This window comes from Gracilinanus agilis, chromosome 2, assembly GCF_016433145.1.
Source record: "Gracilinanus agilis isolate LMUSP501 chromosome 2, AgileGrace, whole genome shotgun sequence".
Taxonomy (NCBI): Eukaryota; Metazoa; Chordata; class Mammalia; order Didelphimorphia; family Didelphidae; genus Gracilinanus; species Gracilinanus agilis.
The window spans coordinates 155740722-155755041 of record NC_058131.1 but is presented as its reverse complement, the minus strand read 5'-3'; the positions used below and the strand labels follow the sequence as shown (position 1 = coordinate 155755041).

Sequence of the window (14320 nt, the reverse complement as noted above, 5' to 3'; positions counted from 1 at the left end):
GCTTTTTGTGGTGGCAACAAATTGGAAAAGGAGGGTATGTCCTTCAATTGGGGAATGGCTGAACAAACTGTGGTATATGCGGGTGATGGAATACTATTTTGCTAAAAGGAATAATAAACTGGAGGAGTTCCAGAGGAACTGGAGAGACCTCCGGGAACTGATGCAGAGCGAAAGGAGCAGAGCCAGAAGAACTCTATACACAGAGACTGATATACTATGGTAAAATTGAATGTAATGGACCTCTGTACCAGCAGCAATACAGTGACCCAGGACAATTCTGAGGGATTTATGGTAAAGATGCTACCCACATTCAGAGGAAGGACTGCAGGAGAGGAAACCTATAAGAAAAACAACTGCTTGAACGCATGGGTCGGGGTGGACATCATTGAGGGTGTGGACTCGAAACTACCACACCAATGCAAGTACCAACAATTTGGAAATTGGTCTTGATCAAGGACACATGACAAAAGTAGTGGAAATGTGCAACGGCCATGGGTGGGGGGAGTGTGGGGGGTGAAGGGGAAAGGAGGAGCATGAATCATGTAACCATGTTAAAAATGAATATTAATAAATGTTTGGAGAAAAAAAAAGACTCCAGCAAGTGATCAAGAAGGTTATCCATAATGATCAAGTGGGATTTATACCAGGAATGCAAGGATGGTTTAACATTAGGAAAACCATCCACATAATTGACCATGTCAACAAGCTAACAAAGAAAAATCTCATGATTACCTCAATAGATGCTGAAAAAGCCTTTGACAAAATACAACACCCATTCCTATTGAAAACACTAGAAAGGTTTTGGTTTTAAAAGATTACAGTATCACAAAAATGAATAATATAGAAATGGAATTTGAGTGATAATATATGTATAATCCAGTGAAATTGTTTGTCAATTCCAGAAGCTGGGAGGGAAGCGGAGGAGACAACAAGAATCATGGAATCATGGGAAAAAAATTAAAAAATAAAATAAAATTATTTTAAAAAGAAAGAAAGAAAAAAAGTGGGCAGAATAGTTTTATTACCAGCCTTCTGGAAATATTGTTGGCCATTATATTGATCAGTCTTTCAAAGTTTTTCTTTTATAATGCTTTAACTCCATCCTTTTGTAAACTCACTCTTAAATATTAGCATTTTGAGGCTCAGAGAATTTATGTGATTTTTCCAAGGTCAAACAGTTAAATAGAAGCAAATTCTAGATTTGAAACTCAGGGTTAACTGTTTTGAAATCCACTGCCCTTTCTCTTGTAGCACAGCTTTATATGGCTTAGATAATTTGTCTTGGATTCATGGCACAGATAATACAATAGAGATTCTGTTTATTAGTGACAGTCCATTGTGTGTGTTTGCTTAGGCCAAAGACTTCACTGTACCACAGAGCTGAGATGAGGCCAATTGTTACTTTTGTCCATAGCTTTTCCTTTTTTAAAGGGTTTCACTTTTGAAGATTAAAATATTTTCTTTTCATAGGCCATGAAATCCCCAGAGCTAAAGGATCGGCTAGAAGAATCTGAGAAATTGATTCAAGAAATGACTGTAACCTGGGAAGAAAAATTAAGAAAAACAGAGGAGATTGCACAGGTTAGTATTTCTTTCTGGGGAAATGGAACCTATTACCTGCAAAATTCTTCAAAATTCCTTCAAAATAGTCCACAATTCTTCAGGACGGGTTCTAATTGGATTAAGATGAAATTCCTTATTTTATTATAATCTGTCCTTTTCCTAGTTGAAATTTGTCTTCATTTTTCTCTTCTCCTCTAGTTAGTTTCCTATATGTCTGCTAGAAGGGGTACTTCACACCTAATCAAGTACCTTTGCTACACCTTATCTACCCCTGAGCTACATAGGGCTGCTTGTTACTGTTTCCTCTACTTCCCTCCCTTTATTGAGATCTCTCTATTATCTACCCAGGCTATACATACATTTTCTAGCTGGTCTCATTTTGTAGAACTTGGCACATTCTACTTTATAATCAATCATTCCTGTATATATTTCATTGGACAATAAGCTTCTTTAATAAGAACTGGATTATAGTTTTTTCATACTCTTATTTTCTTATCCCCCATAGTGGGGCATATTACATATACTGGTTCCCCCATGAATATTTGCAGAATGAACAAATGAATGTTGTTAAGTATTGATTTGTCTAACTTTTTTGGGTAAATTTGTGTCAAAGCCAATATTCCAATGGATAATCCTCTGATTTTCTTCTTTTTTTTTCTTTCTACTACACTGCCTCTTCATGTAGTATAGTATGCTGTTATATAAGCACAGTAAAGTGTCTGAGGACTTATGTAAATCTGTTGTAAACAAGTACAGAATGATGGTGTATCTGTTACATGGCTATTCCATCTCCTACCAAATGATTTTAAATGGGTAATGAATTGTAACTAGGAAATAATGGCTTTTCCTAGAGGAATAAATTGCTTTTCCATAAGAAGTTTTGGACTATTAATGATTCTTTTTTTTTTATATTAATGATTCTATTTACTGACAACATGAAATATTTTCTTTGAACAAAACACTTTAATCTGTCTTAGGGTTTTTAGTTTCAGCTCAGCTGTATATTTCTTAATGAGAATAAGGCAAGATTAAAACAGAAAATTGTTTGGTGAATAATACACTAATCTTGAAATTTAATTAAGTTAGTTTTTGAAATACATTAATTGAATCCCCATTACATGCTAGGTGCTGCCTAAGCCATGGGTCAAACTCAAATAGAAAGATATGGTGTCATATTGATTTATAAAACCACAAATTAACATTATCTTTGTTTAATTGTGGGGCAGCTAGGAGGTGTAATGGTTAGAGTGCTAGCCTTAGAGTCAGGAAGACTCTTTTTCATGAGTTCAAATCTGCATCAGACACTTACTAGCTGTGTGACCCTGGGCAAGTCACTTAACCCTAGAGAGCTTTAGAAGGAAATGGCAAACCACTCCAGTATTTCTTTGCCAAGAAAATCTCAAACTGGCCTAGGAAGAGTGGACATGACTGAACAATAACAATAATAGCAACACAAAAGTTTGCTTCAGTAATAATAATAGGTAATAATAATAATAATAATAAGTAATAATAATAATACAGCACTTTGAGATTCAAAAAACACTTTACAACTATCTCAATTGATACAACATCTCTGGGAAGTAGGTGCTTTTATTATCCTTGTTTTACAGATGAGGAAACTGAGGCATCCAGAGGTAAAGTAACTTATCTAAGGTCACACAGCTAGTAAGGGGCCAAAGCACAATTTGAATTTGGGTCTTCCTGACTCCAACACAGCATTCTATCTATATTCTAAGTATTCTAATTCATAGAAAATTATTTTGGGGGGCGGAAATCCCTCTGACCACCAGTTTTGAAGGTTTTCTTTCCCAGATATTGATATCACCCTAAAAGTCAAAGATACTTTTTCCTTTTATTTGGATCATTAGCCTAATCTGTTTATGATTAGGTGCCTTTCACCCTTGTCCTTGACTAGAGAGGGATGAGCAGAGTCCTTTCACATTAGAGAATGAATAACTCATTAGGTTTCTCTTTCAGATGAATGATAAAATACTTAAAATTTTTCTTCTTTGTAGTTCAGGTTTGGTTATTTCTACTGTAGTGTTAACTCTGCCCACATTTCCAAGGCATCTAATCATCAAAATCTGTTTAGATAACAAAAGTTAGTAACCTTCAATAACTATGTCTTAGTAGGAGCATCATATGGCATTGCTGCAGCACACATAAGTTAAGTGACTTGCACAAGCATAGAGACTAGTTGGAAGTCAGGTACCAAGCATTTATCCAGCCTGACTTTTGACTAGGTACTGTGCTGAGTGTTGGGGATGCAAAGAGTCACCACTTCAGGGAGCTCCTGTTATATGAGAGAAACAAGCAGCATGCAAACAGCTATGCACACTCAAGATCTATGGGTCAATGAGAGGCAGGCTCAAAGGGAATGCTCTGGCAACAAGAGGAACCCAAAAAAGGCCCCTTGTAGAAAGGTGGATTTCAGTCGAGTCTTGAAGGAACACAAGGCATAGACAAGGAAGAAGAACATTAAAGCCTATGGAAAGAAACAGAGGTGGAGTGTCTTCTATACCCATTCCTACTCCCGCGGCCTCCAACAGACTTTGGCAACAGATTGGATATGAACTGGGAACTTGGTGGTGCCCTCCATAGTAATAAAACTGTTAAAACCTATAGAGAATTCAGGAAGGATGAGGATAGAGAAAAGCTGGCTTGATTTTTCAATTAAGCCGTCATTGTTAACTTTGGAGAGAGCCATTACATATGTATGATGAAGTCAGAAGCCCTACTGCCCAAGAGAATGAGAAGTGGAAAAATGCATTGAACAAGACTGTCTTCAAGGAGTTTAGCCATGAAAAAAGGAGATCAAACACAAGATGATGTCTAGCAAGGGTCATTGGCTCAAATAAGGTTTTTGAAGGCTAGGGGACAGGTAAAGATACAGTCAGGTTTGTAGAAAACAAGGAAGCACCAAGCAAATAGAGAAGGGAAAATGGAAGCTGAGAGGGAAAGAGTGGAGATGCTAGAGAAGCCAGTATGGAATGGGATGCAGGGGATACAGAGAGGGCCTTTCCTTGAGAGGAAACACCTCCTCATATGAGTCAACAGTGAAGGAGACACCAGGTGAAGAGGTGGGAAGATGGGACTATTGGTGAAAGATCTTAATTTTTTCAGTGATGAAGCAGGATTCCAAGAGTGTGGGGGAGGGCTTTGTCATAAAGTGTCTTCTCTTGACTGGGCCCTCTGCTGGGAATCCAGAGGCCAAAGATAAAAAACTGCAGGCCCTTAAGTATTGACCCAATCCATTATCAATTCAAGGAAAGTGTGAACCAAGCATATTGACAGCTTTTCCACAGTCTGCTGCAGTGTATTGAATTTAGAGTGACTTTCAGGAGGACTTCATTAGTAAATGTCCTGAGCTTTTATTCTCTGAGATGAATTTACCACAAACAATTTTTATGATGACTTCTTTTCCTCATTTATTTTATTTAGACTTTTGGCAGTGGGCTACTGTCCCCCTGGAGATCTGGGGTAATAAGGATGCGCAAGCACAACCAAAGGTGCTGCTAAGGTGTTGTGGGAAGCAGCATTGATAATAGAAGCCCACCATTTGCCCTTAGCCACTCCCTAAGATCTGGCCCTGGCCTTGCTCCATATACCTAGTTTGGCCAATAATGACAACTGACTTTACATGTACTATCTTATTTGAACCCCTCAATAATTCGTTGAGACTATTACTACAAGTATTGGTATTCCTAGGCATAGACTTGTGTCATGTAATATGCATATGTATTCCTTCTCTTATACTTACACAAACATAAAAATAATGTCATCTAGAAAAATGTATGCACATAAGATGTAAACTGTGGCATACAAATTCCTTCCCAGAGACACAAATAATTTTATATACTAGAAAATGCACATATGAGGATATTCATTATTTGTTAATGAATACATTAACATCATTAACACAATAAGTCAGGGTAATGATCACAAGTGCTAGTTATTATGTGGCAAAAGCAAGAGAGCCAAGAATAGTATTTGGATTAGTTTTGATAGTGTGCTTTAAATTTTTATTTCTATGTAAAGTGTTCACATGTTAAGTTCAGTGATGTCTTCTAAATTTTGTATATTCTCATATATTTTAAAACTTGTAGCATTGGGGACAGCTAGGTGGTGGCTTAGTGGGTTGAGGGCCAGGCCTAGAAATGGGAGTTTCTAGATTCAAATCTGGCCTCAGCCACTTCCTAGCTGTGACCTCGAGCAAGTCACTTAGCCCCTATTGCCCTGCTGTTACTACCCTTCTGCTTTGGAACTGGTACTTAGTATTGATTCTAAGATGGAAGGTAAGGATAAAGAAAAGAAAAGAAAACAAAACTTGTAGCATTAATAATTCTTGGCATCCTTACAGGAGCGACAAAAACAGCTAGAGAGTCTTGGAATATCTCTTCAGTCTTCAGGAATCAAAGTTGGGGATAATAAATGTTTTCTTGTCAATCTGAATGCTGATCCTGCCCTCAATGAACTCCTGGTTTACTATTTAAAGGTAAAATAATTCATGTTTCAGTTTATTTATTGTAATAGAGTCATATCACTGACTTTTTCTTCTTCCTGAGTGAACTTGGGCAGGTTGCTTAATTCATGTTCTGGGTTTCCTTATCTGCAAAATGAGCTGGAGAAGGAAATGGCACAGACCATTTCAGTATCTTTGCCAAGAATCTCACCCCTGTGAGATCATGAAGGGTCAGAAATGACTGAACAACAAATAGAATTTTTCATGTGGAAATAAAGCTTCCTTAAGAAGTTAGTATTTAGGTCACTTTAATTTTTTGTTTCATTTTTCTCATCTTGAAAATGAAGGCATTGGGCTAGAATTTGAATTCTTAACTTGGGATTTATATTCTTGTTTTTAAAATATTTTGATGAGTGTATTCCAACATAATTGGTTTCCTTTGTAATTCCATATGCTTTATTTTATGTGCTAAAAAACATTATTCTGAAAATGGGTTCATAGGCTTGACCAGACTACCAAGGGGGAGTCCATGACACAAAGATTAAGAGCTGCTAGACTAAAATAAGCTCTGATGGTCCTTCCAGCTCCAAATCTTATGATCCTAGATCCTAAATTAGGTAGAATATTAAAAAAAAAAAACTCAGAATAGATTTGGTGTCCTTTTTCTTTAAATCCTGGTAGTCATGGTTTTTGAGATGAATGGGGATAATCACAAATTGTTAATTTTTTAAAAGTTCATATTAAATTTTTTCTAAGCTTGAGTGCTCAGATAATGCTATGAAAATAATTTAAATCATTTTACTCAGTAGATTTTGTAGAAAAATCATCAGCATGTCATTTATTAGTATTAGTATTATTAGTATACTTATTAATATACTTAGTGAAATAGCAGACTTAATTTAAGTACATTTTTTTTTGCTGTGGTGTGAGTCTGTTAAAAAGAATACAGAACTCGGACACTTCCCAGCTGTGTGTCCCTGGGCAAGTCACTTGACCCCCATTGCCTACCCTTACCACTCTTCCACATATAAGTCAATACACAGAAGTTAAGGGTTTAAAATTAAAAAAAAAAAAAAAGGAATACAGAAAAGGCATAAAGTGAAGGGAAGAGACACTAAGAAATTTGATAGGCAAATTGTATTTTCTATGACTTGAAGAAAAGTGTCAGGAGAGAGTGAGGGAAGGAAGGAAGAAAGGAATTAATTTTGTTTGTGAATCTGTATATAGGAAGGTAACATAAAATCTGGGGTTTAGTTAGTGGTGGAAATAAGAAACTATAAGCTCTGAAATAACATGTTAGATCCATAGCAGAATCCTCTATATGAATTGGTAAAAGAGCTTCTGAATCTGTAAATATGAAGACTAAGCATTGAGCACTATTTTAGGGTTGAATGGCTAAATATTTTTTGGTTTTTGATCTTTAGAAGATTATGGATATTACGGATGATTGTTTTGTTCACTAGAGATGGCATATTATGAGTCCAAGATTATTTGGGGAGAAATAATAAGCGTATAATATGAGCCTTATGTTAAAAAGCTATAACAAATTATGCCTCAGAAAAGTGTCCACAATGGGACAAACTTAAGATATCTTAGTCATAATTTCCCATGGTTTTTTGATGGAAGATGTTTCATTTGAGTTAAATACAGTGTCATCTAATACACTAAATCTCTACTATAGAATAATTAAAAATCATAGAAACAGTTGTTGACTTGCCATCAGAAGACCTGCCTTAAAATCCTAGCTCTTCCACTTCCTGGATCTTATCACTTCTCTTCAATTCAATTATTATCAATGCAGATAACCCTTAGATCTATTTGTCTGGTCCTAACCTTTCTCTTGTCCTCCATTCTTAAATGTCCAACTGCCTTTTAGACATCTTGAACTTGATGCCCTATAGACATCTTAAATTCAGTGTGTTCAGTACAGAACTCATATTTTCCTCCAAATCTTCTCCTCTTTCCTACTTCTATTTATTATTAAGAATACCTCCATTCTCCCAGTCATCTGACTCTAAACTAGGTGTCATCCTTAACTCATTCAGGCTTTCTTATCCCTGTAAATCCAGTGAGTGTTCAAGACCTGTCATTTCTCCATGTGCCTCCCCTCTGAAATTAGCTCCGGGTTATCTTATATATTCTGGTTTATATAGTTGTTTCCAGCTTGTCTGTCCTTGTGAGCAGGAAATGTTGTTTTGCCTCTCTCTTTAGCACATAGCACAGTGAAGCATTTAGTTAAAATGCTTGTTCACTGATTGATTTTCTTTCCCTCTTTGGTTAAGTCTTTTCTTCCTTTGGCTGCTATTTCCCAATTTTAAAAATGAGATGATGGGTAGACTGGATGACTCTAAGGGCCTGTTCCAGCTCCAGGTCTATCATCTGGTGATTATGATGTTGGTTATGTCCTATCTTTCATGTGCTTAATGATAGATATTGCATCTCTATCATCATAACAGGAGGAATTCTCCAACAGATATTACTATTGTTTCTCTACTTTGTTATAACATTGTTTTACCCTTTTCAAAGATAATGTAACTGAAATTTCAGTTTAGAGTTGCATTCAATTGCTTCTAGAGCTTTTTTGTATTAGAGACATAAATCACTTAACCTTTTTTTATTTCTCAGAAGCATGTGCTATTTTTCTTCCTGAAGTCACATAATGCAAATAAGAACACAGAATAAGAAAAAATCCTGACTCATTTCTGATCTAAAAACATTTAAAAGAATTAAACAAAGATGCTGTTTGTAGACTTTTGGTGAGAAATCAAAATATTTCCAGTCATCTTGTGTGTAGGTGTTTGGGTTCTGTTTCATACTGTGTGTCCAGCCTAGCTTTGGCAGAAGTTGAATCAGTGTTTCTTTCTTGGAATTTAAGTTAAACTCATGAAAAGATATTTTCATGACATAGCAAGTTGACAAAGATGACCTCAGACCAGGAAATTTTTAGTTTAATGAAGAGATTATGAAGTGTTGTATTGGGAGACTTTTTCATTTCAACCCTCCTTCATTTAGATTCCATCTTTTAAACACTGAAAAGACTAACTTTGGGCAATGAACTATGATTTCTAAGTCTCATTTTTCTCATATGTAAAATAAAAGGATTGGGCCACATGACTTCTGCTGTCTCATCTAAGCTCTAAATCTCTCTATTCCATAGCTCTTATGTAGCTAGACAGAACTACCTTTTATTACTTATTCTTCTGTCTAGAAGAGGGTCACTTAGATAGACATGATACAGAGTTGAATGCATGGTCATGTTTGCAGTCAATTTTATTCTGTGCTCTAGCAACAGTTTTGAAGCTATACACTATCTCTGAACCTGGCAGGAAGGCAAAGTAACTTGACTCCAGCAGCTGTTTTGAATCTCTTACTGGAGATGCTTGAACTTGCCTAATAGGAGCCAAGAAATTCTTGTACATTCTTTGAACCAAATAAGACATATTTCCTTACTAAAAAATCAAAGTTAGCGATGAGTAGTATAAGAACAACCCTTGCTTTTGTAGTAGTGGATAAGTCTTTCTTTCCTTGGAACTAGATCATAAGCACAACTGGGAGAAAAGGGTAGTTCTGAGAGGAATACAAGGAATGGCATATATGTGGGATAAGGACACGAGGTTTGTATGATTCAGTATCTGCTTCAGACAACTCATTTCTTTTACAATAGCTCTATCTGAAGGCAAACCTTGACTTGTAGGGGAAAAGTAATGGCTTTTTGGGTGCCTTGATAATTAATCTCCCTTGCTTGTGCACAACCACTTGCATGAAAAGGGATAGTGGTAAAATGCAGAGAATCAGCACAGCTAGGAGGAGAATGGAGGCAGCACAAAATGGAAACCTTGGGAGGAACTTAAAGTGGGAGTAGGAGGTTGGTGTGGTTGGTGGTAAGTTCTAGGATAAGGAAGTCTAAGAGAAGTCCTAGAGTAAGGAGTCAGCTGAATGATTGTGGCGAAATTCAGAGGGTCAGAAGCATATCACAAAGAAAAAGCCATCAACAACTTCCAGAAGGAAATGTTGCAGATATGTAGGAACTTTTTCTCTTCTTCTTTGCCCTTACCTCTTGGGTTTTGTAGCCATTGACTGCAAGAGAGTAAAGGCATGTGTTTCTCAGAAGACTTTTCTGAAGGTGCAAGGGAGAGCTCATAGAACTCCCAGGATTATGGGAAAATAGGAGAAGAGGTTGAGGGGGAAAAAAGAAGGAAACAATTGCAATGTCAGATAAAACAAGAACTTACCTTTTTGCCAAGGAGCCTGAAGAGTTTGAGCTTGGGCATAAGCAGCAGAAGTATTGATAGATAGTGGCATTTGAGAGATGGGTAGAAGCCAGCAGCTGAGGAGGTAAAATCTGTACTTGCCATCGGACTAACTGTGTTCTTGATTTGAGGACTCTTTTGTTAATGTTGTGTGTTTGTTCCTCCTGCTGGATTCAAAAATGAAGATCACATATGATTACATTGTCTGTTTTTGTATTATATTTATGTTCAAAATGAGAGACACCATGGTATAGCAAATAGAGGACTGGTTAGAATCTGTAAGACCTCAAATTGAGTCTTGCCAGTGACACACTGGTTGTGTGATTCCCAGGTGGATGACTGACTTTGATTGTTCTAGGCAGTTCTCTAAGCAGAACAAGTTCTTATATAGTTGGGTTAAAAAAAAAGTTCTCTCATTTGACAGGCTCAGTGCTGATAAAATCCTAGATCTAGCCCAAAAAGAAGCATAAAAGCCAATGCTTATTGATTGCTTCATTTCCACAGATAAACCACCTGAAGTAAGATAAAGGCTCCTGCTTAAAAGAAATCCTGGGGCTGGGTACAGTACAACTCAGATATTCCTTAAGAGGAGACTTTTGTGTTAAAGATACAGACTGGGAAATATTAAGAGAGATCCTTGAGACAACACAAGTAGGAGCCTAAAACTTCAATAATGAGCTATGTTTTGAAGGGTGTTTCAGGGGAGATTCCCCTATAGTTGTAAGGCGTGGACCAGGGATAGGGGTTAGGATTGCTCATAAGTAGCTTTGAAAAAAAATAAATAAGATTCTCTTCTGCCTTTAGCATTCTTTGAGTGCTAACTTGTTTAGTTTGATTCTTCAGATTCCAGACAAACCAAGATTACTTGCCCTTCCCCATCTAACTTTGATCTTTCCAACCTTTTTGCTTTTATACACATAATTTCCCATTTCTAGAAGGGATTCTTCCCACATCTCAATCTTTAGAAATTCTTCCTTCTTCTGCCTTTACTTTAGGCATCACTTACTTCATCATTAGAGCCTTTGAAGATAGTCATCATCTATAAGTACAATTTTTCTCCTTAAATTGTTTATATTGTTCAGCTTGTTCACTTGTAAATAGTTTATTTTCCTCTTTACCAGTAGAATGTTATTCCTTCAGGTCAGGTACTGTTTTGTTTCATCAGCTTACATTTAGCATCTGACTGAGTTACATTCATGTAATAGGCATTTAAGAAATGTTTAAGTTATATGTTGAATTTACTTGATGCTAGGTAGCTATCACCCTATAAGTGAAAGCTATCTATCTATCTCTGTAACTTCTTTTGTTTAAGCAGTCTTCCTTAAGTAGGAAGATTACTAGCATTGTATGGTTCCTTCTAAGATAGCATATGCACCAGGATCCCTTCCCACAGGGAACACACTATTTCATTGCGTTTGAAGATAACACACAGATAAAAATATCCATCAATAAATTCACCTTTATTAAGCGCCTATGATGTGCTAAGCACTGATGATATAAAAAGAAGCAAAAGATAGTTCCAGCCTTCAAGGAGCCTACAATTTAGTAGGGGAGACAAAATGCAAATAAATATATATAAAGTAAGATATATGCAGGGTAAATGGGAAATAATTAATAGAGAAAAGGCACTGGATTTAAGAGGAATTGGGGTAGGCTTCCTATAGAAGATGGGATTTTAATTGGGACTTAAAGGAAACCAGGGAAGTCAGTAGTTAGAGCAGAGAAGGGTGAATGTTCTGGGCATGAGAGACAGCTAGAGAGAACACCCGGAAGCTGAGAGAGAGTGTTTTGTTGGTGGAACATCCAGAAGGCCATTGTTACAGGATTGAAAAGAATATGGTCAGGAGTAAGGTTTAAGAAGCCTGGAAAAGTAGGAGGAAACTAGGTTATGAAGGGCTTTGAATGCCTAGCAGAGCATTTTGTATTTGCTCCTGGGGGTAATAGTTTATTGACAAGGGCAGGGGTCGGCAACGTATGGCTCTCGAGCCACATCTGGCTCTTTTGAGGGCCAGATATGGCTCTTTCTGCAGGAGCCATAAAGTCAATTTTTTTTCAGGCGCTGTTACAGGAGCGCGCACTGTGAGCACTGTACGGCTCTCACGAAATTACATTTTAAAAAATGTGGCGTTTATGGCTCTCATGGCCAAAAAAGTTTGCCGACCCCTGGACTAGGGGGTTAGGGAATGACATGATCAGACCTGTGTTTTAAGAGAAATTACTTTAATGGCTAAATTAGAGTGGGGAGAAATTCAAAGAAGGCAGAACTAAACAGCAGGCTATTGCAGGAGTCAAAGCATGCTATGATGAGAGCCTGTACTAGAGTGGTAGTAGTGTCAGATGAGAGAAGGATAGAATTAAATGCTAACCTGTAGAACTTGTTTTTAGCATGGTAAATACACAAGTAATACCGTGCTATCCCATGTTCTTCAGCAGATTGTCTCCACAGTTATCCCAGCTCATGAATTTTTAATTTCACCCTGTCTACTGGCTGTTTCCCTCCTGCCTACAAACATGTATATGTCTCCCTCATTCTCCAAAAAACCCTCTCCTGATCCATCCATCTGAAATGGTAGCCATCTTGTATCTCTCCTCCCTTTTGTGACTAAATTCCTTGAGAAATTAGTCTACAGTTTCACACTTCCTTTCTTTTCCCTCTTTTCTGCAATTTGGATTCAATTGAAATGTTTTTTTTTCAGTTATCTATGATCTTTTACTTGCCAAATTTATCCTCATCCTTTTTTTCCTTGTTAACCTTTCTTCAGTCTTTCATACTTTTGATCACTCTCTTTGCTAATTCTTTATACACTCTTCTTTCTAGGTTTCTTTGACACTGTTGTCTTCTGGTTATCCTTCTGTTTGCTGCATCTTCCTCCTCCTTCTCTGTTATTTATTTATTTGTCTTTCAATTACATGCAGAAAAAGTTTTAAAACAATTATTTTCTCACATTTTGCAATTCAGATTCTTTCCCACCCTCTGTCCCCAAGGTATTAAATAGTCTGCTGTAGATTATATTAGTGCTGTCTTGGAATACATATTTTCATATTCCTCATGGCATGAAAGAAGACACATATCGCACATACAAGAAGAAACTCATGAAGGAAATATGGAATGCTTTGATCTGTAATTAGACTCCAATAGTTCCTTCTTTGGCTGTGGAGAGCAGTCATCATAAGTCCCTGAGGGTTATCTTGGAACCTTGTTTTGCTGATAATAGTTTAGAGCTGCACAGTTGATCTTCATAGAATATTTCTGTTACTGTTACGTCTTCCCAGGCTTTTCTGAACTCATCCTATTCACTGTTTCTTATGGCACAGTAGTTTTCCATTACAATCATATACCACAGCTTGTTCATCCATTCCCCAGTTGATGGATAAACCCTCAGTTTCCAATTCTATGCCACTACAAAAAGAGCTGCTAAAAATATTTTTGTACATCTAGATCCTTTTCCATTATCTTTGATTTCTTTAGGATACAGACCCAGCAGTGGTATACACAGTTTTATGGGTCTTTTAGTGTGCTACCATATCACTCTGCAGAATGTTTATAACAGTTCACAGTTCCACTAACAGCATATTAGTGTCCCAATTTTTCATCATCCTTTCCAACAATTATCATTTTCCTTTTTGGTCATATTAAACAATCTAATAAGCATGAGGTCGTATCTCCGAGTTGTTTTAATTTGCATTTCTCTCATCATTAATAATTTTGGAGTATTTTTTCATATGATTGTAGATAGTTTTAATTTCTTCATCTGAGAATTACTCATTCATATCCTTTTTTTTGTTGTTGTTGTTTTTTTTTGTTTTTTGTTTTTTGTTTTTTTTTTTAGATTGACATTTTTAATTCTTTAATTAATAATTTGCACCTGACTGCTTTAGGAACTCTAGCCACTCATATGACAATGAGTTTGTTAGACTAGACATTAGTCTAATTGTTATAGTTTGGTTTGTTTTTTTTTTTTTTAACATTTATTAATATTCATTTTTAACATGGTTACATGATTCATGCTCCCCTTTCCCCTTCAACCCCCCCCCCCCGCCCCCC

At 36.6% G+C, this 14320-nt stretch overlaps 1 protein-coding gene across 1 annotated transcript in view; it reads left to right on the top strand.

The window, feature by feature from the left end:
• KIF13B (kinesin family member 13B) overlaps window positions 1–14320 on the top strand; it is a 280794-nt gene that overhangs the window by 142172 nt on the left and 124302 nt on the right. The window contains 2 exon segments of the mRNA XM_044663470.1: window positions 1471–1581; window positions 5924–6058. Coding sequence (XP_044519405.1) covers window positions 1471–1581; window positions 5924–6058 — 246 coding nt within the window.